Source organism: Macaca fascicularis, chromosome 4 (assembly GCF_037993035.2).
Source record: "Macaca fascicularis isolate 582-1 chromosome 4, T2T-MFA8v1.1".
Classification (NCBI taxonomy): domain Eukaryota; kingdom Metazoa; phylum Chordata; class Mammalia; order Primates; family Cercopithecidae; genus Macaca; species Macaca fascicularis.
Genome location: NC_088378.1, coordinates 75994238 through 76019777, shown reverse-complemented (window position 1 = coordinate 76019777; position 25540 = coordinate 75994238). Strand labels below are relative to the sequence as shown.

At 42.5% G+C, this 25540-nt stretch overlaps 1 protein-coding gene across 13 annotated transcripts in view; it reads right to left on the bottom strand.

Annotated features, from left to right (window-relative positions):
• FAXC (failed axon connections homolog, metaxin like GST domain containing) overlaps nt 1-25540 on the bottom strand; it is a 68808-nt gene that overhangs the window by 8022 nt on the left and 35246 nt on the right. For 4 of the 13 annotated variants that reach the window (XM_045391256.3, XM_005552300.5, XM_065543686.2 and 1 more), the window contains one exon: nt 4649-4765. The exons of 1 other annotated variant lie outside the window; for it this stretch is intronic. In XM_045391256.3, the coding sequence (XP_045247191.1) occupies nt 4649-4765 (117 nt within the window). Of the gene's footprint in view, nt 1-2354; nt 2441-4642; nt 4766-11080; nt 11189-25540 lie in introns of those variants that run through there. 8 more of the 13 variants (XR_012433593.1, XM_074037414.1, XM_045391258.3 and 5 more) reach the window with 5 other exon arrangements.

Genomic DNA, 25540 nt, shown 5'->3' with positions numbered 1-25540 from the left:
CACTATAGAATATTAGTAAAAGTTATTTAAAACAACCCACAAGTCCAGAAATAGATTAATCACATAAATTACCATGTAGCCACAGGATAGGATATTATGCAACTATTAAAAATACCATTTTGAAGAATATTTCATGACAAGGGAAATGGCCAAAATACAGTTAATTTTAAAACTTTAGGTTATAATTGTATCAACATTATGGTCCCAACTTAAAATATATATATACATACTTCTATTTGATAAAAGATTAGATACACACCACAATATCAGCAATCGTTCTCTGTGAAAGATGGTGTCACGAGTTATTTTTTATTCTTTTAAAACTTCTCTATCTTTTCTAAATTTTCTTCAGTAAGCAAATTATCACTCATATTTATATGTCTATCTAGATAGATAAATGCATACATATGTATATTCAAAGCCTGTCCTCCTGCTCATCTAAATGAAGGAAACTTTCATACTATTCTACATGGTTCCAGAAGTAGCTTGTGTGGCTTTGTAAATAATACGTTGGACCAAAAAACTAATATTCATCCAAACACACTCACAATGAGGCAAGGCCAGTGGTGCTTCTGTTGTTCCAAAGCTAAAGCAGAAAACTGCCAGAATCCGAGCCATTCACATGCCTGGGTTTCACCCAGTTCTAAAATCTCCAGGCTGCTTGTTGTTTCTACTTAACCCTTCTCATGTTACCTCTCGAGAAAGTCTCTACCACAGAGACAGCAAACGCAGGGAAAGAGGTTGAGAGCAAATTACGGCAGTAGTAGTTTGGCTGCACGTTATCAGCTCCCGTCCAAAGATTTAGAAAGGGTATGGAACTAATGCCTAAAATGGGATTTAGAGATCCCTGTGGACTTTAATAATTCATGCTACACCAGTACCCAGGGAAAGCTGGAAGCTACTTTAAGAATCAAAGTACATGCAACTATGTGCCAAAAGCCCCCTGCAGACGATGGTGTCAGACTCCCCAGATGTGCATGAGGCCCGAAATCAATCCTCCAAAAGGCTGATCATTTCTTTTAAAAGAACACGAAATGCCTCAAGTCCTTCCAGGAAGTAATAGAGAAAAGGGCCAAATCATAACAAAAAATGCATCATTTCTGAAAGAAAAAATTCTATAGCGTCTGTGAGTTCTACTGATAATGGGGTCTCTAAATACTTCAGACGAAGTAACAGATGACCACAACAGTGTGTGTGTGCACATTTGTATGTGTATGTGCACACGTGTGTATGTAGGGATGTGTTCGGGTAGAAGTGTAGGTATAACTGTACAAGTGAGTGTGTGTGGGGGTGTGTATAGAGCATGTGAGTAGATGTGGGTGGGTGTGTACATGTGGGTGTGTAAGGGTGGTATGGTAGGAGAATGGAGGGAACAGAGTAGGAAATAATAGGAACAGAGAACGGATATAAAACACAGCCCTAAATGAACTAAAAGGAATCAACATCTTTTAGATCACTATGGAAAAATGGGATTAAATTAAAGAGAAACTGATATTTTAAATGCCACAAACCTCACCAATGTGATAGCATATTTAGAGAAGTTCCAGTGTATTGCAAAACAAGGAACATCCTCATAATGACCATTTAGGAAATTAAATGACAGTCCATACTATCCCTAGTCCCACTCAGCTGAACTTCCAGAAGACCTTAGATCAATACCTGACCCATTCCAACGACGTCTGATCATGTATCCGGGGCTCTGTCCCCACCAATAAGAGGATGTGGAGAGTGAGTGCTGCTGGCGTCAGCCTGGTCTAACCTCCTGGGCATGCACATGAATCGACACACACATACATACACACACACACACACACACACACACACACACACACACACACACAGAGCTGCAGGCTCCACCACCTCCCCACCCATCTACATGACACCCACACATGACTGCTTGCCTGCCTCAGTTTCTTGTATGATTCTGCCTTGCTTGGTTCCATCCATCCATCCATCTATCCATCCATCCATTCACCCATCCGTCCATCTATTTATCCATCCATCCATTCACCCATCCAGCTATCCATCCAACATTTATTAAGAGCATTCTATGTGCTATTCTACTGGTCTCTCATCTATATACCCAGCCTGCTCAGTTGGACATAAACATTTTGATTAACTCTTGTCAATCCTCTTCCCCAAACCTAATTATTGAACTTCGATCCCCACATCCCTGGCCCCCAGGTACTTGCTTAGGTACTGCCTCAAACAGTTCCCACGCAACTATGCAGGGGAAGCCTCTCCCAGAAGCCCTGGCTGCCACATACAGATGCTCCTTGACTTATATGGGGACACATCCCTATAAACCCATTGAAAGCTAAAAATATAAATCAGCTGGGCACGGTGGTTCATACCTGTAATCTCAGCTACTTGGGAGGCTGAGGTAGGAGGATCACTTGAGGCCAGGATGTCAAGACCAGCCTGGGCAACACAGGAAGACCTCATTTATTTAAAAAAAAAAAAAGTTTTCTTAATTAGCTGGACATGGTGTCTCAGTCATGAAGTACCAGCTACTCAGTAGGCTGAGACAGGAGGATTACTTGAACCCAGGAGTTTGAGATTACAGTAAGCTACAATCATGCCACTTCACTCTAGCCTAGGCAACAGAGCAAGACCCCATTAAAACATATATATGTATACGTATATGTACATATGTATATATATGTGTGTGTATATATATACACATATATATATAAAGTCCAAAATGCATTTAACACCCCTAACCCGCCAAACATCATACATTAGTTTAGCTTGCCTTAAACGTGCTCAGAACACTTACATTAACCTACAGTAAGGCAAAATCATCTGGCAACACAGCACACTGTACAGTATCAGTTGTTTACCCTCATGATTATATGGCTGATTGGAAAGTGTGGCTCAATGCCACCCCCTGGCATCAGAAGAGAGTATTGCACCACACATATGGACAGCCCAGGAAGAGATCAAAATTCAAAGTATGGTTTCTACCGAGTAAGTATTGTTTTTCGCAACCTTAAAGTTCAACAATCATAAGTCAAACAATGGTAAGTCAGGAACCATCTGTATATCCCACCACCCTACCCCACCACACACACACACACACACACACACACACACACCCCCCAAGATCTGGTCCCTTGCACATCAATCCAAGGTGAGCTGTCTTTCTGTATGCCATTTCCACCATGAATTTTACTTTTGGCTACAACCCCACACCCACTCACACATATATGTTCATCCTCTAGCACGGGTTCTACTTATCCTTGCTCCTTAGCTTCCCCTCTCATGTCTCTTGTAATTCTGACAGGCCTCACATCCAAGGTACACATCACACAAAAAAAGTACTAAGATTGTATTTCTTTGGTCAAAAGTAACATAAATAATACTTTGGGCGACCGGGCATGGTGGCTCATGCCTGTAATCCTAGCTCTTTGGGAAGCCAAGGTGGGCAGATCACTTGAGGTCAGGCATTCAAGACCAGCCTCACCAACATGGCAAAACCCCATCTCTATTAAAAATACAAAAATTAGCTGGGCATGGTGGTGCACGCCTGTAATCGCAGCTACTCAGGAGGCTAAGGCAGGAGAATCTCTTGAACTCGGGAGGTGGAGGTTGCAGTGAGCCAAGATTGTACCACTGCACTCCAGCCTGGGTGACACAGCATGACTCTGTCTCAAAAATAATAATAATAATAATACTTTGGAAAGCACTAGACTTACAAAATATTTGTTGACATTTTCATTTTCCCACAGTCTTGAACTTTTTAGCTCTACTAGTTTTATTTTTTAATTTAAGACAGAGTCTTACTCTGTCACCCAGGCTGGAGTGCAGTGGCATGATCTTGGCTCACTGCAACCTCCGCCTCCTGTGTTCAAGCGATTCTCCTGCCTCAGCCTCCCGAGTAGCCGGGATTACCGGTGCATGCCACCATGCCCAGCTAATTTTTGTATTTTTAGTAGAGATGGGGTTTTGCCATGTTGGCCAGGCTGGTCTTGAACTCCTGACCTTGTGATCTGCCTGCTTTGGCCTCCCAAAGTGCTGGGACTACAGGCAAGAGCCACTGCATCTGGCCGCTCTGCTACTCTTAGTGTATGATCTACAGCCACTCTGTTAGAACAGGAGGAGAGAGTGGCTTGAATGCAAATGGCACAGAATCCTATGTACTTACAGTTACATGTGCAACATCTAAGAACGGTTTAGACTCAGAACATCTGAAACAGTCAGTGAGTTCATCAGCGTCACCCCACCGTGGTTGCTGTAGCACTGGATATACCAGAAAGTGGGGAGCCCCCACTGCCCAAAGGAAATTAAGGAAAACCAGCAAACCAAGGGCACTAGGTGGAATTCAAACCCTATTTCAGGAACAAATCTTAAGTCCCACTATGTAAGCAGATGGAAGAAAAGCGCTAGCATAAAAACATGGCAGGATCTGTGTCAGCACTACTAAGAACATAGTCTGGGCAAGACAACAGGTGAGAAGCCCAGACTCTCTTCCACCCCAAAGTATCCTGAGTACAGAGAACCAGCCCTAGCCCTGTACACCACAGCCTGGTATCTCCATAAAGCACACCCAAGACCAAAGCATTGGTCTAGAATTCTCCACTGGGCTACCCCACTGCCCACCCAGCCCCAGTAAGCCCCAAAACCTGAAGAGGTGTGTAGGGCTTGCCTTTGATCAGCCGTTCAGGTCTTGTCCCTGGTAAGGTCCACATTGCCTGTGCCAAGTGTCCAAAGACAGTGGCGTCAAGAGTGGAAAGCTTGGGCCCCATGATGTACTTCTTATCACCTGCAGTAAATAAAGCAGAGAAGTCACTGGGCTGGCCCGCACTACCTCACATCATCACAATGGCATTCAGCACACTCTATTACACATTCTTATACTGAATACCAAAAAGCTTTGCAGAGTCTAAATGCATGCACACCCTTTTGCTTAAAAAAAAATAGAACAAAGGTAAAATGAATTAAGCAATCATGTGATACACCAACCCAAAGGATAGCAACACAAGGAACATATCAAAATAAGCAGATGAGAGAGGGCATTCATGGAAAAAAGGGAGAATTGATCACCACCAGACCTCTGGGGAACTCATCTCAAACTCTAGTTAAGTCAAGTCTGTGATGCTTAAGAACACCTGGAAGTTTGCTTAAATCGTCTCAAAAGTAACCCAAAGCAAGCACAGCCAACATCAGCACTTACATTGTTAATTTAAATACATTTCCCCAGGAAAAACAAGAAGCCTAAGCTCCTTAAGAGGTTTGGAGGTGAGATTTCCCATGACACTACATGGTCCTGGCAAGGTTCTCACCTCTGAGGACCAGCTTCCACGGAAAACATTAAGAGAAGCTATGAGGTCACAGGCTCAGCCCTGGCATCAGGCTCTCATGAAAGGATGTTTCACACTACTGACTTCATCCAGGCCTTGTCACCGGACTATCACACTCAACCTATTAAAACTGACCCAAGTCAACTCCCAGGCTACTGTTAGACACTGCTGCATATGGAAGGAGCACTGGGGGAGATGCATCTGCCTGGTTCACATCCTGGCATCACTGTTATTCACTGTGGGAATCTGGTCATCACATAACCTCTACAGCCTCAGTTTTCCCATCTGGAAATGGGGATGAAACTAAGAGTGTCTATTTCTTTGGGCTATTGTGAGGATGAAATGACATAACGTACATTAGCACTCATGATAGCCCCTCCCTTTCTCCAGTCCTTTCCACATCCCATCTGACACTATCAACTTCCTAAGACTTTTTTGTTTTTTTTTTTTTTGAGACAGAGTCTCACTCTGTTGCCCAGGTTGGAGTGCAGTGGCACGATCTTGGCTTCAAACTGGGACACTGGTCCCTCCGAGGTCTCCACCTTGCCAGTTCATCCTGCAGATCTTGGAACTTGTCAGCTTCCATAATTGTGTAAGCCAACTTCGTATAATAAATCCTAATGGATTGGTTTCTCTGAAGAATCCTGACTAATACACCTTTGCAGGGCATCATATCAGGGAGCATGTAATGTCCTATATCTTATGACTATTAATCTTACGATATTAAGATTACGATATTAATCTTAACCATGTGGTAAAGATGCCATCTGCTAGATTTTTCACTATAAAGTTAAGATTTATTCCTTTGTTTTTTTGTTTTTTTTGGTTTTTTTTGTTTTTTTTTTTGAGACGGAGTCTCGCTCTGTCGCCCAGGCTGGAGTGCGGTGGCGCAATCTCGGCTCACTGCAAGCTCCGCCTCCTGGGTTCACACCATTCTCCTGCCTCAGCCTCCCGAGTAGCTGGGACTACAGGCGCCTGCCCCTGCGCCCGGCTAATTTTTTCTATTTTTACTAGAGATGGGGTTTCACCATGGTCTCGATCTCCTGACCTTGTGATCCGCCCACCTCGGCCTCCCAAAGTGCTGGGATTACAGGCGTGAGCCACCACGCCCGGCCAGATTTATTCCTTTGTAACTAATAATCTTGACAGAGACACTTTGAGACTTTATAAATATCCTGTTTCTCCTCAAACTTTGGCCTGCTAATTTTAGTGTCCACTGGTGGATGTTATCTGAAGCAAATATTACTGTGGTGTTTGCTTCATTGTGAGTTTCGATTTCTCTCATTCTTCGTATTGATCAGAATTCTACTGTCCTTTCTTTCCCATTTCCTAATGTATTCAATTATTTATTTATGTAAGTATGCACTAATGGATATCTATTTTATTCTATAGGCTATAATCCAATACTCTCATTATTTTGTTGCTCAAATTGTTCTAGCTTTGGCCTTTGGGAGCTTGGCAAAAGAAATTTTTTTTAAGGAAATCGAATTAGATTTGACTCTGCTTAGAGACAAAGAGGCCAAGTTAAAGGCTTCAGACTGCAGCACTCTTGGGGTTCGCAAAGTGGCCCCGGGTCTCACGACCAGGGGGTTTTGACAAAAGCAGAACACTCAGGACACTTGTGAAGGGCACTGAGGGAGGAGACTTGGGTGATGAGACACTGTGAGCTTCATTTTTGGGAGGTGAACCATCCGGTGACTTCCACAGGATGGACAGAAGCAGCTGAGGGATATGTGGGCACCTGTAATTCCCCTGCCAGCCTCCAAGCTCGGAATGTGACCTGTGAACCACTGGTGAGGGAAAATGAAGATTGAAAACATCAAAGCCCCGGGTGTGAAGGGACGAGGGTACATCAGACCTTCTGAAGTATGCTCCACCTGAGGCCAGCTTCTAAGCACCCAGAACACCTCCCCAAGGGTGCAGAGCCCTCCTGATGATGAGGGTGAGTCTACATGCTGATAGTAGCAAAGTGACTTCAGGTGCCCAGAGTGACCCAACAGACCTCATGGCTTGGTCTTCACGTGGCAATCAGACAGCAGAGACCAGGAATGAAATACAAGGACGGTGACTATGCAGAAAGAGGGAGGGGCCATGTGGATCTGGAGAAGGAGAGCCCACAGAGGGAGTGGCAGGGGGAGTGGCTGGTTCTACTGTGCGGCTGGAGAATGACAGTTGGCCCTGGATATCTGTAGAATTTCATATGACCTCTCCTGGTGGTTTAGGCAGCTCCTCTCTGTGAGAAAGGCCATATTGTAGATGAAGGAACCATTGGGACACCCAAGGATGACAAAAAACTGAGTGGAAGTACTAAACCATGAATAACAAGAATGTTAAGGGGTCCTGATGGACATTAGCTCTCTTACACAGACTTGAGTTCACTGTGATTGGACTATATCATGGATCGTTGGTTATAAGCCTTTAGTGACCTTGATTAACCCAAGGCTGCTTATCCTGACCACCAAGCCTGACCAGCTCTTCCCACATTGTCTTCCACTTCTGTGGCTGTCATGGGCAGCCACAGAGGGTTGACCAGGAGATAAGGGACACAGCAAAGACAAGAGTATGTGGAAGAGGACTGAGCATGTAGACTAGGTTCTTCACCCCCACTGAGTAGTAACTGAGCGGATGGCTGGATGAGCAGGGCAGGGAGAACAATAGAGGACAAAGACGCACAGTTGTCCAGGGAGAATGGAAGCAATATTGAGTCTGAGAAGAATGTCCAGAATCCAGGCCTGAAGACTTAGGCCAAATTGAGGGAACTAGCAAGCTGCAAAGCTGAAGCAAGCTGAACTTGATGAGCAAAGGAACCAAGAGAATAGGAGGGGACAAGCAGAGAGTCACATGCACCTGAAAGTTCCACTGGGGAATTGGGGGCATACGCAGCATAACTGAGGAGTGCTCACAATCCTGGGCTGTTTGCTTGCTGCCTGGCTCTGAGCTGCCTCCTTGGGGAGGATGCACGAGAGCTGACAGTGTGCGACGCTCTCCAGACCTGGGCAGGACAAGCTGAGCTCTACCTCCTATGAATGGTCTACTTCAGCCAAACATGTAGGTGCTCATCCTATCCTCCCTGCTCCAAATAACGCTGGCTATCTAAGCCTGACCTTTCCCTTAGGACTCAGACCAAGTCCTACCTCCTCCACTGCATGAAGGCTTCCCACACTGTCCCAGTTTACTGGAACCTCTCATTGTCCACGCCTCTGCTAAATCCCAGAGGGACGTATTGCTTAGAGTGAGGCTACTCAGAGAGTAGTCTAGCAGCACCAGCAGCATCTGAGTATTAGTTAGAAATTCTCAGATCCCATCAACTGAATCAGAATTCTTGGGAATGGGACAACAGAACCTGTGTTTAACAAGCTTTCGGGTCAGGGTTTCTCAAACTTTAGAGGCATTAAAATCACCAGGAGAGTCTGCAGTTCTTGGACCAGACTTTGAATAGCACTGTTTCAGGTGATTCTTGTGCACAGTGAAGCTTAAGAAGTACTGGGCTAAACTAGAGTATATCATTGGTCTTAAACTTGAGCATGTAGTATAATCACCTGGAAGGCTTTTTTTTCCTGCCTTTTTTAGTAGAGATGAGACCTCATTATGTTCCCTAGGCTGGTTTTGAACTCCTGGGTGCAAGTGATCCTCCCGACCTGGCCTCCAAAGTGCTGGGATTATAGGCATACACCACCACACTAGGCCTTGAAAGATTTTTCTAAAAAACTCACTCAAGTCCCTGATCCCAGGAGTTTCTGATTCAGTAGGTACAGAGTGAGATCCAAGAACCGCATTTCTAACAAGAGCCCAAGTAATGCCGGTACTGCTGCTCCAGGAACCACACTTTGAGAACCACTGGTCTAGCTCACACATTAGGTAAATCACACAGCCATCTTTCAGTCCTACCTACGTGTAGGTCCTATCTCCTAATAATTTTTAAACACTTTGAGGGCAAGTAAACCTCTATTTTACTTCTCTGTCCATCTGGCACCTATCACATAGGAAACATCAATTAAGGTTATGATAGCCTTAATTATGTTTGATCTCTGTCCTTTCTCAGAATGTAGACCTGTAATAGTGATTAAAAAGTATAATAATGTGAAAGCATTTTGCAAACTAGGAGGTGCTATTCTAACACAAGAAATTGTTTTATACTCATCTCCAATAGTCAAAACAAGTAATGTGGACAGAACCAGTCCAACCTCTCTCCAAGTATAGGAATCCCTTCTCACACTTTCCTACCAAATACTCACCATCCCAACCCCAACCCTGCTGAAACTTCTCTCCCATAATTTATTGGGCAGGGCAGACTATTCTGTGGTTAGATGGTTCCTTATACTGAAACAAAATAGCCTTAGAACTTCTACCATGCATCTCAGTTCTTTCCTCTGGAACTCACAAAAAAAATTATGGCCATATTTATTCTATCACAACACCCATTCCTAGCCTACACTAACATACTTCTAAGGAAATACTGATCACCTGTTTTCATATATATTATTATGAGATAGTAGACAGAAAGTTTATTTCAGACCACTAGAAACACTACAGAAATGAACGTTTGAATCTCATCTCCTTCCTCCCTAATTCTTTTCCCACTTCCCACTGGTCACTGTCAGCTCCACTTCCACAATTTAGCTAAATTTCCAAATTCTATAAGTGACAAAGGAGACAAGGCTGGCTGTGCTATAAAATGTAAGTTCAAGGGAGAAACTAAAGAGAATAATCAAAAGATTTTCCAAGACTCATTTCTCTATGAGTCTAAGAGATAAAGTACAATTGTGTGTTTTACATAGGGTTCCCTATACCTGAGCACTCATGTGATTTATAAGCAGGCAATTATAGTAAAATCAATGTGGACATTATTCACACTTCTAATTGTCCCTCTCTCACCTTTCATTAACTGGAAATTGAATAAAAATTAAGAAACAAAGATTTTGAGTGCTTTTCCCAAGGAAATAGGAGGTCACAGTAATCTTACCATCCAAGCATCAAAGAGCACACACTTAAAACTTTTTTTCCGCAAGTGAATGTCCCACAGGGCAAAGCTATAGGAAAAATAAAATCTACTTCCTGTTCCCTTATACAACTGATCAGACCCCACTTTGTCAGAAATAATATATAAGAGAAGCCACTTCCTTCAAAAAGCGCTTGTTTTCATACAAGCGTACTCTAAAATCACTGTATAGATTGTGATTAGCTCACGATCGCCAATTTGCTCACACTCTGGGAAAAAAAAAACGTGGGTAGAGAAAATACCAGAAGAAGCTCCTTAATTTAATCCCTCTTCAGATTTCATTCTAGAAAGCAACTAGATACTCCTGTAATTTTTAATAAGACTTCCTGAAAGAACACACAAAAATGTATCTCTTTTCAGCTCATATGAACTATCTCGACACCTTTCTCACTGGCCACCAATGCCACCATCACCCTGTCTCTTTGCTGATGTCCCAGCTCTTACAATTCCTTATGGATGAAAGCAGGAAGTGCATAAATCCCTGACTCTAAGCAATGGGTTATGTATACTCCTCTGTACTTCTCCTCTATTAATGTGTCTGAACACTTTCTGAACTCCGGACACTCAGAGAATCCATGGGCATACTTTATAATTTTAGGAAACTTAGATGAAGGATTTGCACCAGTGTGGAAAGACTTTACATATCTAAATTAGGAAAGTATTCCTCAGGATGAGGCAAATGCCTACTCAGGCTCACTTATAATTTAGCATCACTAAGCAGCTCCCGGAAGCCTTAAAGATCTACAGCTAACATCTCCAACAAAGATATCAGTTTTACCAACTCACTGATGATCAGCCTTCCTGGTTCTCTCTCTTCTTGAAGCTGCTGCAATATTGTTGCTTCTGAGTGACTGCACAATTCAGCTGACATGGTGAGATCTGAGGGCTATAAAAATTATATGAGTCTCTCTCCCCAGTATCACTTTCCCAAATACATCTTCTGAGGATAAAGAAAACATATCACTCAATTCAAACTGCATTCCAAGACAGGCTTTCCCCTCAATTTCATTTCTGTCTCATCTGCCCTGTGCTGGGCAATCAAAGGAACAAGCTGTTCTATCTCTTTATTCAATAACGACTATCTGGTAGCCCCCAGATTCTGGTTAATGAAACACCACATCAGAAAGAACACAATGTCATGTTGAAATTTAAGTTCAAATCCTTTTATAAGGAACCCGCCCATCTTTTGAGAAAGCTGAATAGTAGTAGATTCTAGTGGGAGGTTTTGTGTTTGGCCATCGGGGCCAGAAAAGCTCAACTCTGCAGGCAGACTCCACATTCCTGAAGGACCTTTCCTCATTTTATGGATTTAGGCTTCACCTTAGCTGGAATCCAGGATCCTTGACCACTTTCAAACAAGTACATAATCACCAAAAACTGGTAAAAAATCTTTAACCACCAGCGCTGTTTAGGACATGCCCAGAGTGGTGAGCCTTGCTCAGATTAACTCGCTAGACACAATCCCTTAGGAGGAAACCAAATTGCATTCGATCTTATATTTAAACATGGAAATCCTAAACCTTCTCAAACCATACATTCATCAGCATGCTGGACATCATGTCAAAACTCTTGTGTGATGCTTCTCTTCAAGTGCAGGACTGAATCTCTATCTTCTACTCTGTGGGAGACCATGTTACTACTCTACCGAATGTGCTTGTCTCTGTGTCCTGACAATTCAATGGTTAAGAATGGCCACAGGCATTGCATGCTTGTACCGAAACACCTCATGTACCTCATAAATATATATGCCTACTATGTACCCACAAAAATTAAAAATCAAAAAATTTTAAGAAGGAAAGAAAGTGAATAAAAACCAGGATGGCCACAGAACTTTCTCCAGTGCACACTTCTTTCTCAAAGATCACTGAAGCCAGAAACAGAAACCTCTTGTGCGCCAAGATCTGTAATCTTGGAATAGATCCTGGTTTCTTCACAGCCAAGATGAGAATACTCCTGCTAAAATCAGAATGGCTAATAATAATAGTCCCTGGAGAGACTGAAAGATAAGATTCTACTTCTACAAGATGTAAAACTTTTTATCTAAATAAATAACTTGAGGCAACTGAGATTGGGTACTTGCCACCCACCATAGCAGGATAAGCTATGACAACCTCTTCTGACAGCTTGGCTTTACTCTGCACAGCCCAGCAGCAGCTGAAAGAAGTGCCTACTGGGATTAATAGGATTGGGGCTATGTAGGTATATTAGTTATTGCTGTCTGCATAATAAATTACCCCCAAATTTTGCAGCTTAGAACAACAGACAAGGGTTATCTTGCAGTTTCTGTGGTCAAGAAACCAGATAGCCTTAGCTGGGTGCCTCTGGCTCAAGGTGTCTCACAGGCTGCAATGAAGATGCCAGCCCTTTGCAGTTATCTCAAGGGTTGACTTGGGGAGGATCTCCTTCCAAACTCACTCACATGGCTGTTAGTACATCTCAAGTCCTCACTGGTTCGTGGCCAAAGATGGACCTCTCTATAGATCAGTTCACCTCAGAGCTGACTTCTGTCAGAGCAAACAAGTGAGAGGGCAAGAGGAAAAAAGAAAGGATGCCTAAGATAGAAGCCACATTCATTTTGTTATTGAATGTTGGTTCATCCCGATGCTTCTGCCACATTCTACTTGTTAAAGGCAAATCACAGCCAGGTGCAGTGGCTCACACCTGTAATCCCAGCACTTTGGGAGGCTGAGGCGGGCGGATCACTTGAGGTCAGGAGTTCGAGACCAGCCTGGCCAACATGGTGAAACCCTGTCTCTACTAAAAATACAAAAATTAGCCGGGCATGGTGGCACATGCCTGGGGTCCCAGCTACTCAGGAGGCTGAGGCAGGAGAATCACTTGAACCCGGGAGGAAGAAGTTTCAATGAGCCAAGATCACACCACTGCACTCCAGCCTGGTGACAGAGCGATACTCTGTCTCAAAAAAATAAAAATGTAAAAATAAAAGCAAATCACTAGGTCCAGCCTACACTCACAGGGAGAGAAATACACAAGAGGCTGCACAGCAGGAGGCAGGGGTCACTGTGATCCATTTTGGGGGCTGCCTACTACAAGAAGAAAACATCCTTATTTCCCAGAACTACATTCAAAAGTGATTAGGCATTAAATGTCATGATATCTGTAATTTACTTTAAAATACTTCTGTACAAAAAAAAGTAGGTAAAGCAAATATAACAACATGTTAACTATTAAATCTAGGTGGTGATTATAAAGTTGTTCATTGTACTGCTCTTTGACTTTTCTGTTTGAAGAATTTGATCATAAAAAATCAAAACTGCCTGATCTTGTTCACTTATAGTGGGGTCAATGGGGAAAAAAAAGTATATTAACTATGCTAAATTTTAAATTATGATATTTGGGAGACGTCCTCCAATGTATAAATAGGCAATGCTAAATAACCTCTCTGACAAATGAACTAAGTCCTCTGGGACCTATTTGGTACCTATATGCCCTGACCGTCTCATCAAAATGTTTTCCTCTTGTGATTTTGTCTAGACTGTATATTCAGTGAGGACAGAAGTCACACCAGGCGATGAACTCTACTTGAACACTAGGACTACGTCCTAGTACTCAGCCCAGTGCCCAGTATACTGTAGGTATTCAGTAAATATACTTACTTTTAGTAAATGGCAACTATTTATAATACCTTTCCCTTAAATATTTTAGACCAAAATTATCTCTTTCAATACTTGATGGCATGGAACTCCAGGGTCTAGAAATCTGGGGTTCAACCAAGGACATGTGTAGGTGCTTGAGCTAAAAGTTCATGAAGAGGTATTCTGGCGTGCCCCATACTACTCTAACACACTGCCCCAGGAGGACAAGATGACCTTCTAACCAGGCAGCATGGCAAGTCAGGCCCTTATGTTCCCTTAAGAGAATGTCCAAGGTTAGACCACCTAGTGTCTAATGCAACAAGACTTCTCTTTTACCAAAAACATGGGAGAGCTATACCTCTGGAGGTCACCAAAATATTAAATGTAAAACAGTTTCATTCAAGATTTGTCATGGCTTGCCCTCTCTCCCACAAAAAATAACTTGTATTAGAAAGAAGGTCTAAGAGGTGCCTGTGCTATGGTTGTAAGGCAAGTTAACAAAACCTCTAGGCTCTTTAAGCTCTACCTGTATAATAAATTTGATCAGAAAAAAATATATAGGAGCTATATTAAAGTAGATCTTCAAAGAAATGCTTTTGGAACTTCAACATTCAATCCTGAGCTTTTATTAAGAAAGGTTTTTACAAATGTTTATATTCAAAAAACACGGTCAGCCAGGTGTGGTGACTCATGCCTGTAGTCCCAACACTTTAGGAGCTGAGGCGGATGGATCACCGGAAGTCAGGAGTTCGAGACCCACCTGACCACATGATGAAACCCCATCTCTACTAAAAATACAAAAAAATTAGCCGGGCGTGGGGGCGCACATGTAATCCCAGCTAGTCGGGAGGCTGAGGCTGGAGAATCGCTTGAACCCAGGACATGGAGGTTGCAGTGAGCCAAGATCACACCACTGCGCTCCAGCCTGAGCAAAAAGAGAGAAACTCTGTCTCAAAAAATAAAAAATAAAATAAAATAATTAAAAAAAAAAAAACTGTCTACAAGGAAACCCACTCTCCCTTATGTAACATCCATGGAAGAATCTTCTCCTAGAATTCAGGACCAAGAAAAAAATTGTCCCCATTGAAGAACTTGAGTGTTTCCTTTTCTTAGAAAATAAACACAAACCCCACGTTTCCCTTTTTACCTTGGTTGCCAAAAGCTCAAAGTTAAATTGCACCTAATCTCAGGAATTAGCTCATTCCAAAAGTGTATTTTTTCTAACAGGCTTCTGAAACTTTTCTATTAATGTTTTGTAATATATTATATTGTCCTGTCTTATATGTATTATAACACTGCGGATTGCCTCAACTGACCTTGGGAAGTTAGTATTCATTCAGCAAATAGTTGAGTGATTACTGTTTACTAGGCCTTCTGTTAGAGACCAGGACTAGAGGGAAGCCAGTCAATTCCTTCAGGACGACAGTGTCCACAGGCAAGGTTATCGGAAAGTGGGGGAGGGCAGGAGGACAGGAAGAACCCAGACAAGTATAACACAGCACTCCCTCGATGGAAGTACACGCTCAGCGAAACGGCACAGAAGGGAAGCACCTCCAACACAGCCCAGGGATGTTGGGGGAGGTTAGGGAGAAACTTAAGAAAGTTTCTGAGTAAGTGGAAATAAGTCTTGAGAAACTGTGAAGTGAAGCAAAGCAGGGGAAATAGCTTGTGCAAAGGCATGAAGTTGCAGAACAGCACAGTGGACTTCAGGGAACAAGGGTAATTTGGTGTGGCAGGAGTCAAGGTGCATACGGGAAGAAGTAGAAGATGAGGTTGGAGATGTGAGAATTAGGCTTGTGGAAAAAAAGAGTTTGAATGTTAGCCTAAGAGGAACTGAGAGCCTACAGCTCTAGTCTCCATTTCAAAGTAACCACTCTTAGTGTTAAAAAACAAAACTGGAGGTTGGGACATCAGTTAAGAAACTGTGGTTAAAATCCAGGCAAGAGACATCAGGTGTTTTACTATGGTTGTGGGGTAGAAAGGAGGTAGCAGATTCAGGTACCTGGTGAGCACCCCGGTGATGAATTATAGCCATCTGTTCGGTAAGCAAGCACTTACTGAGCATCTGGCTCTACAGCCAGACTCCCAGGGCCAGGCCTGACCCCCACCCCTTATTAGTCATGATCTCAGGTAAGCTAATTCACTACAATGTACCTCAGTTTCCTCATTTACAAACCAGGCATAATAATACTAATGATAATAATAGTACCTACCCTCATACGCCTTTAGTGAAAATTAATGAGGACAATTTCTACCTCATTTAACTCTCACTAAACCCATCAGAATATAGGTATTGTTATATCACCATATGAAAAAAATATATAGTAGGTGTTTTATATTATACATATATGTGTAATACATATTATAACATATATATACATTATATATAGTTTTGAGGGTAGGTATATTATACACAAGGGTATATATTATATATTGCATTACTGTTTGCCTAAGCACACTGTAAATACTCCATAAATGTCAGTTCTTATCAATATTAATCAATACTATTTTGACTATTTGCAAGACATGGCTCTGGGTGAGTGGGATACAGTGACCAATGGAACAAGGTCACTGCTCTCACGGAGTTTACATCACATGAAGAGACAATAAGCAAATCAATCAATCAATTTTTAAACAGCAGCCAATGATCAGTGCTATGCAGAGAATTAAAGCAAGGTGATGCGACAGAGGGTGGCTGGCGGCTACATTAGAGTGGGTGGTCAGGGAAGGCCTCTCTGTGGAAGTGCTGTTTACACAGAGACATGAATGTCAAGCAGGATCGAGCAGGCAAAGATCTGGAAGAAGAGAATTCCAGGCAGGGAAAGAGTTAAGACACAGGCCTGAAAGTCAGAATAAGCTTGGAATGTCTGTGAGGCAGAGAGAACAGTGTGGTTAAGACACAGCAGGCAAGGGCCGGGGGCTACAAAATGAGACTGGAGAGGTCAGGCAGTACAGGGCTTTGAAAGCCCAGTGGAAATGATGCAGAAGGAGCCCTCGGGAATGACTTCTGGCATCCAGCTGGAGCAACTGGATGGACGGTGCTACCATTCATGGAGAGAGGTCACAGGGAATGCTGGGTTGGTGGGAAGATGAAGAGTTCTGTTGTAGGATGTGCTGAATTTCTGCAGGCTCTGGGACATCTAAGTGAAGATCTAGAAAACAGCTGGGATTCAGGAGAGTTATTATATGTGGGAGTGTGCGGAGATAAATATGTGGGAGTATGCAATGTGAGATGAACAGGGTGGGGGCTGGAATCCTGGGAATCACTGATACATTTAAGGAAAAGCAGGGATGAAGGATCAGAGAAATCCAATACGTAAGGTAAGGGCTAAAAGGTGTTCAGCAACGACTTCTGGCTTCTCCTAGACTAGGTTGAAATTTAAGCTCTACCATTTACAAGCTGGGTGTCCCTGGGCAAGTTACCTGTTTGTGCCTAAATTTCCTCATGGATAGGATCGTTGTGAGCATGAAATAAGTTAATACCTGAAAAGCTCTCAGAATAGTGCTGGCATGGAGTTAAGTGCCTGCATGTGTTAGCAGTTGCTACATCCAATAACTGGGGATCACCTGAAACCACAAGACACTAATGTCTCATCAAGAGGGAGCTGGGAATCTCCGGAGCTGAAAAGGTGGGATAAAGCCTCCAGAGCAGAAAGCCTGTCTTTGTAGTTTAATACACCCAAGAAGTCTCATTTCCATTAGCATTACAGCAGAGAAGAAAGGCTCCTAGGTTCCTCTCTCTCCAGTAGAAGCTTCCTACTTCCAAAAGGCCAAAACAGAATAGGAAAGCTTTTGAATGGTAGCCTTTCAAGAGCAACTAGTAGCAGATCTGGGAGTCAGGATGCAGTTGGTCTTAGAGTAAAATGGGAGGTAAGGGAAGAGCATTGGCTACATTTTAAAAACGCTTTTGTGTGAAGGGAAAGCAGGAGACAGGACAGAAGTGGGTGGTGTCTTTAAAGATAGGAGACTTAAAGAGATAAGAGTTAAAGACAGGGAAGATACTTTGTACTCAAAGGCCTGAATGGAGAGAACAATGAGGCGATGGGGCTGACTCCCAGATGGTTGAGGTGAGGGAGAGGCTGGGGCACCGACGGGGAATACTACGGAGAGAGTGGCTTCCATGACGGAGCTCAGGCTTGACTGAGTGGAAGGGAAGTCAATATGGGAAGGGGCTAATCCACTGTGATGGCAGTGGGGAGGTCTAGAGGCAGGCAGAGATCAAGCGTGGGGTGTTGCAGGCTAAGCAGGAGTGCATTTGCAGGCTGTGAGGGCAAGGTCAGGGGTCAGAGAGCCCCATGAACCACCTAAGTCTCGAGCTGGCCTATGGGAGAGGGCGGCTTAATGGAAAGAGTGAAGTAACTGCAGGGCTGAGGCTCACTGCTGTGAGGTGCTGGACAAAAGGTTCACACAAGCACCGTGATGCCTACAGTGGATGGGGATTGCCGCAAAGAGGATGAGCCTAAGTCAGTGTCCCTCCACATAAACTTTTACGATTCCATGTGACTCTCAGGAAATATTTCCCTCAAACATCAGAGACAACACTGTGAAATAAAATAGATCAAATGACATTTAAAAAAAAAAAAAAAAAAAACCTCAACATTCACTGGAAAAATGGATAAAGGATTGGGACAAATCACAGACAATACATAATTAGAAAAATCCAGGCCAGTCGCAGTGGCTCACACCTGTAATCCTAGCACTTTGGGAGGATGAGGCAGGTGGATCACCTGAGATCAGGAGTTTGGGACCAGCCTGGCCAACATGGTGAAACCTCGTCTCTACTAAAAATACAAAAATTACCCGGGCATGGTGGCGGGCACCTGTAATCCCAGCTACTTGGGAGGCTGAAGCAGGAGAATTGCTTGAACCCAGGAGGCGAAGGTTGCAGTGAGCCGAGATCAGGCCATGCACTCCAGCCTGGGCAACAGAGCAAAAAAAAAACAAAAAAAACAAAAAAACTTCATCTCAAAAAAAAGAGACAGAAAAATCCAAAAAAGAAAAATATTTATTCTCACAAGCGATTAAAGAATCAGAAGAATCAGAAAATAGAGCAACCTTAAGATATCAGTTTACAATGAATAAAGTGGTAACCATTTTTGAGTAGTAAGATCCGATACTGGTAAGACTTCAGTGACACTGAAGCCTCAGTCTTTTACTGGTCACTTTGTAAATTTGTGCATCTTTTGGAAAGCACCATGGTGATGCCTAGGAACAGACCTAACAATGTGCATAATCCTTCACCCAGTAATTTCACTCCTATGAACTTATCTCGGGAAAATTATTCCTCAGAAGTAATGCATCCAGACCTGGAAGAGTCATCTATAATACAAAAAAAAAAAAAAAAAAACTGGACTAATGTTAAAGGAATCAATACAGGTACTTTCCAACACAATTAAACACTATGCAGCTATTAAAAGAGATAAACTTTTAAAATATGTCAATACAGAGAAAAATGTTTAGTGTTTGCTTTTAAAAAATAAACAGGATACAAAGAGATGTGTACATCAAAAGTTAAATTTCATAAAAATATGTATGTGGAAAGTATACAGAAATAGGAAATAGTTACTGAGTTAGGTGACAGAATAATGAAATATATCTACTTTTTTTCCAATTTTTTAAATTTTGGTTTATTATACAAGTTGAATCATTTAAATAAATAGAAATAATTTGTTAGGTTGACCAAGCACCAAACAATTGACAATGTATTACAATATACCAGGTCATCACTTATCTATAATTCCTCCTGAATTGTATCCAGGCAAATCAGCCCAGCCGAATACACACTGGGAGAACTTCCACAGCTGGCAACTTAGGGGTGGGGATGAAAGGGAGATGCTGAGACTTCCCATTCTATATTCATCTCTAACATATAAACACACCTAAGGGATATGTACTCATAAAGGTTTTTTAAAGACTATTGTCTACATGATGCTATCTTGTGAGGGTTTTTTTTTTTTTTCTCTTATTATAATCATTCAGTAATTGGAACCCTGAAATTTAAGCACAAAGTCAAAGTTGCTTTTCTCAGGGGAAGAAAAAGCTAAAATATACCCAGATAAAGACCCAGGATAGAGACCAGATAGAGACTGTCAGAATTGTACCAACCCATCTGTATTGCTGAATAAGCCACAAGGTTTTCTAAGAACTCGGTATTTATTAGCATTTAATTTTATTCTGCTAAAACTAATTCTTTCGTTTTCATGCATAATCAGCATAGTTCTACCAATTCAGATAGCAACAAGGAAAATGGAAAACAAATAAACCACAATTCAGGACCTCCAATGCCTGGTCCCCATAAGAATTGCCAACATGGATGGGGCCTGGTCCCACAGTCCCTGGCTATTGAAAGATACCGGGCCCTCAGCCCTCTGGAAGTCTGGAATGGAGAGGCTGAGTGAAAAGAAGAATTAATGCTTTCTGAGTGTATGATCTAATGGTCCCTTCCATTAGAGAGCAGTGAGCACCTTAGAGTTATCGAATAATAAGTAAAGACCTGTCAGAGTAAATCACTTCCACTTCAATAGATGAGCACAGGACTCCGGTATGCACTTGTAAGAGGGTGAGGCACTCACCAGAATGCAATCAATACAGGCAAAGTTAGAATTTATAGTTTTCAGGTCAAATTATTATTCTTCTGGCATGTGACTTTAACAAACCACCAAGGTAAACACACAGTAGTTCTACTGGAACAGAAGAAAAGCACTGTCATTTGCTGAGTGGCCTCAGACCCATTCCCTAGCCCTTCTGAACCCCATCTGGCCCTCTCATCTGTACATTAACTCACTCTCGGGGCTGTTGTAAGACCAGAGTTATCTTCAAGGTGCTACTAAAAATAGTATCTAAAATTTACCCACACCAAAAAAGTCTACTGTCTAGGCAACTGGTTTTTGACATGGAAAGAAGAGCTGGGCTATGTACCATGCAGACAGACCGAGCAAAGGTAACCTTTCTGGCAAAACTGTGAAGTAGGCCTGATTTGTTCTAGATTTTATCACCTCCTCTGTAAAAGACTACAATGTTCTCCCATTTGGTGCCTGCCGAAACCAAGGCACATGGACCTCACATGGCCCTTCCCTCCTCTATCCCTGTCCTATATTGGGTTACAGACACATTTGAATTACCTGGTGAGTTTTAAACTACCTTTCCCCAGACCTCTTTCCCAGAGGCTGAATTATCTCTTCTGGCGTGGTACCCGCATAGCTATGTTTTAAAAGCACCACCCTCCCGCTCCACACCTCCCTGGGTGATTCTAAATGAGCAGTCAGGGCTGAAAGCCACTGTTCAAGACAGTCCCCTGGAGTTTAGAGAATGCTTAGAATCTGCAATAGGAAACACTGTTTTGAGGTTCGAGATCATTTCTTTTAATGTCTATGGTTTTTTTCTTTTATCTGTGTATTTTATCTTTCTAGCTAGATTGACAGGCATAATTACTTCCATGTCTTCATTTTTCTTCTCTGATCTCTGTTCCCAGTTACTCAGCATATGGTAAATGTGCTAACGTGTGTGTAGATATTCATCCTTTTCCACTGCCTGGTTCTGAAGGCTTTTTCCCTTCACTTCCATAGGAGGTAAGAGTGTGTAGCCGCTGCGTTGTAAGCAAGCAGCTTCTAGCCAAGACTTGAAGGCCTAATGTGGAGATGACGTGGGCATCTCTATGAGGTGCTGTTGCATGATCTAATTAGAGTAGGAAGAGCAGATATTAAAACAGCCTATCCCCAAGCTTTCTTAAAAACAATTTTGCTACTGTCCAAGTAAAAAGAGAAAAAACTTTAAATGAAGTGGAAGATTCATTGTTCAAAGCATAGATTTAACAACAAGGGATGTAGAGTAGTGCCATAAACACGGATCCTTTAAAGCACTGAGACTTCAGCAGGTGTGAGTAGCAGCCTAAACATAAATCACCACCCAACAGAGCAAACAGAATTCGAGATAACCAGTCTCTACTTTGGCCTCTGCCTTGTTTTATGACTTACAAAATGACTCTACTCTTCTCCCCAGAGAGTGAACATAAAATAATGAAATCAATCACGGTGGCTCACGTCTATAATCCCAACACTTTGGGAGGCTGAGGCAGGTGGATCACGAGGTCAGGAGTTCGAGACGAGCCTGGCCAAGATGGTAAAACCCTGTCTCTACTAAAATCAGCCAGGCATGGTGGTGGGCACCTGTAATCCCAGCTACTCGGGAGGCTGAGGCAGGAGAATTGCTTGAACCTGGGAGGTGGAGGTTGCAGTAAGCCGAGATCGTGCCACTGTACTCTAGCCTGGGTGACAGAGCAAGACTCTGTCTCAAAAATAAATAAATAAACAAAATCATGAAACCCTTAGAACTAGAAAGACCTCCCATTTCTAAACATCGCACCATCTGTAAAAAAGACCCCTCCTCAGTTATCATGACAGTGGTCATCCAACCTCATCTGGAGAATAGCAGCTCAGGCCACATCACAAGGTAAGTCCTCCCAATTGTGGACAGCTCTGTCTTAAAGTTCTGCCTTACCCTGAGTTGTAAGCTATTATTTCCCCAAATATACATCTCACCATCCCCTCTGTCTCTTCTCCCCTCCCCCTTATGCTTGTCATCTACAGTGGCACTTAAGTCATTAGCCACTTTTAAATATTCGAAAAAAGCTAGTATATTACCTGATAGCTTTACTTCTCCATACTATCCATGCCCAGTATCCTCAAATTCCTCACATGAAATTTTTTCCCCATTAACTACTCCTGACCAGCCTCCTCTGGAAACACACTAGTTTGGCCATTTTTCTTTTAAAAGCACGATCCCAAAACTGCTCCTTACACTCTTGTTCAATAAACATAGGCTGGATGCCCCATGTGTGCCAGGCACTCAGTCGGGCTCTCAAGACAAAGGAGGAATCTGCCAGGCCTAGCACAGAGTCCAGCTGAGGAAACACTCAAACCAAACCATTAGGAGAGGGTGCAAGGAGAGCTCTGAAAAAGAAAGCACCAGGTGCCCAGGAGCATGGAACAGGCTTGCTGGGAACACTCTGGGAGAAAGGTCCAGCCTCGGTCCACTGAACTCCAACCTGGTGACACCAATGTACACTGCTCAGCTCTTCAGAGCATTCTCTGCAGTGGTGATCATTTCTTTAGGTGATCATTTCTTTAGATCATTTCTTTAATGAAAGGGTGTCACTCATTCATAGAGAGACATGCAGATTATTCATAAATGATCTACAAGTGGGTGTCTGAAGACAAACCAATTTATACATGTTGTGCACCCATTAAACCCTCAGACTCCCAGCTGAAGAAAGGGAAAGTTGACAACATAAAGGAGAAGAGGGTAGGGAAAGTGAGAGCAAGTACCTATAGCAGCTTAAGTTTCCAGCTACTATCTCAAACAAAAATCAGACTCCAGACCAAAAAGCCACACGATTAATAATTGTAAGGTTGCAATATTTTAGTATTGAATTCTCCTTCTAGTTAAATCTTTCCAATATTTTTCCTAGGAAAAAAAATCCTGAAGGTTGAATTACTTATTAAGTCAATGTTAGAAATATGACATTTTATCTTTTGAAACTACTAAACTACATACTAATTTTTACTCCTACCACAATATGTCAATGCCTCTTCCATACCCCTGCTGATACTTCTTCATAGTATTTAAAAAACAAAACAAAAACAAAATATGCCAATTTCATTGACAGAGAAGTGCCTCATGTTTTAGCTTGCATTTCTCTGATATTAAAGAGGTTGAGGCCTGGCGCGGTGCCTCCTGTCTATAATCCCAGCATTTTGTGGGGCAAAGGCAGGCAGACCACTTGAGCACAGGAGTTCAAGACCAGCCTGGGCAACATGGCAAAACTCCGTCTCTACAAAAAATACAAAAAAGCTGGGCGTGGTGGCACACGCCTGTGGTCCCAGCTACTCAGGACGATGAGGCAAAAGGATCTCTTGAGCCCAGGAGATCAAGGCTTCAGTGAGCTATGACTGTGCCACTGCACTACAACCTGGGCAACAGAGTGAGACCCTGTCTCAACAAAAATAAGTACATAAATAAAATAAAGAGGTTGAACATTGTTAATGTATTTATTCATCATTTGTATTGTTTTTGTAAATTACCTCTTTATATGTCTTCTGACCAATTTTCCCCCTTAAGTATTCACTTTTCTTATTTATTTATAAAAGTTCTTCATATGTTAATATTAATTCTTTTGTCACATGTTGCAAACATTTTTCCAGCTTATCCTTTCAACTTTAAATATGGCAACTTTTTTTATATACAGGAGGTTGGTTTAATTTTTTCTCATGTCATCAAGCAATTCATCTTTTCTTTTATAGTTTCACCCTACGGCACCATGTTTAGAAAAACTGTCCAAAGCTCAACATTCTTTAAGTTTCCCATATTTTATTCTGGCACCTTTATGGTTTTATGTTTATGGGTTTATGTTTCACATTTAAATGCTTGATTCATTTGGAATTTATTCAGGTATATGACATGAAGTCAGAATTGAACTTCGTTTGTTCCAAATGGTTAGCCACCTGTCCTAGCACCATTTATTGAATCAATTTGTCTTTCCTCCACTGATTACAGCTGCCCTTATCATATACTGCATCTCTACTCATGTGTCTTCTCACAGGGACCTCAAACTCAGCATACCCACACCTGAAATTCATCATCTTCCCCTCTTCTCCAGTGTCCTCCAACGCTGTGAATGGCTACCTCATCAAATGTTTATTTGTCCTTTGTTTTTCGGTTCTTTTCAGAAATGAGGTTTTGCTATGTTGCTCAGGCTGGGGTGCAGTGGCTATTCACAGTTGTAATCACAGTTCTCTGCAGCCTTCAACTCCTGGCCTCAAGCAATCCCCATTGCCTCAGCCTCCTGAGTACCTAGAACTATAGATACATGCCATCACACCCAGTCATCCACTAAGTTTTAATGTCCAGAACTTGATTATGCCTGACCCCACCCCTCTCCATCACCATGACCCTCCCCCTCTACACATACACATCAAATCACTAAATTTTCTCAGTTCTGTCTCTAACACATAGTTCTCATTCATAACTTTCTGCCCAACTCTACCACCATGCCTATAGTCGAAACAATATCTTATCTTTCCTGGACCCCGTCTCTACAGAAAATACAAAATACAAAACCCCGTCTCTACAAAAAATATAAAAATTAGCTGGGCGTAGTGGCACATGCCTGTGGTCTCAGCTACTCGGGATGATGAGGCAGAAGGATCACTTGAGCCCAGGTGATCAAGGCTTCAGTGAGTTATGACTGTGCCACTGCACTACAGCCTGGGCAACAGCTTCTTCCCTGGGCCACCCAATCTACTCTTGGCCCCTCCAGCACATGAAACGGATATAGGATCACACCATGTCCCAACTTTCAACCTCTGCTGGTTTCCACTGCTCTTGGGGAAAAGTCCAGATTTATTTATGTTACACATAAGACTGTTATGAGCTCAGCCCCTGCCACCACTGCCTCATGCCACTCCTGCTCTCACACCATTTCCAGACACACTGGCCACCTTTTCACTCCTTGAAATCTCCCAGATGCTGTTCATCTCAGGCTGTTTACATACGATGTTCCTTCTCTAGTCCACGCTATTCTACTCACTGTCCCACCCTTGCTGCCCATACCTACACACACGCCTGCCTTACTTGGGCTTATCTTT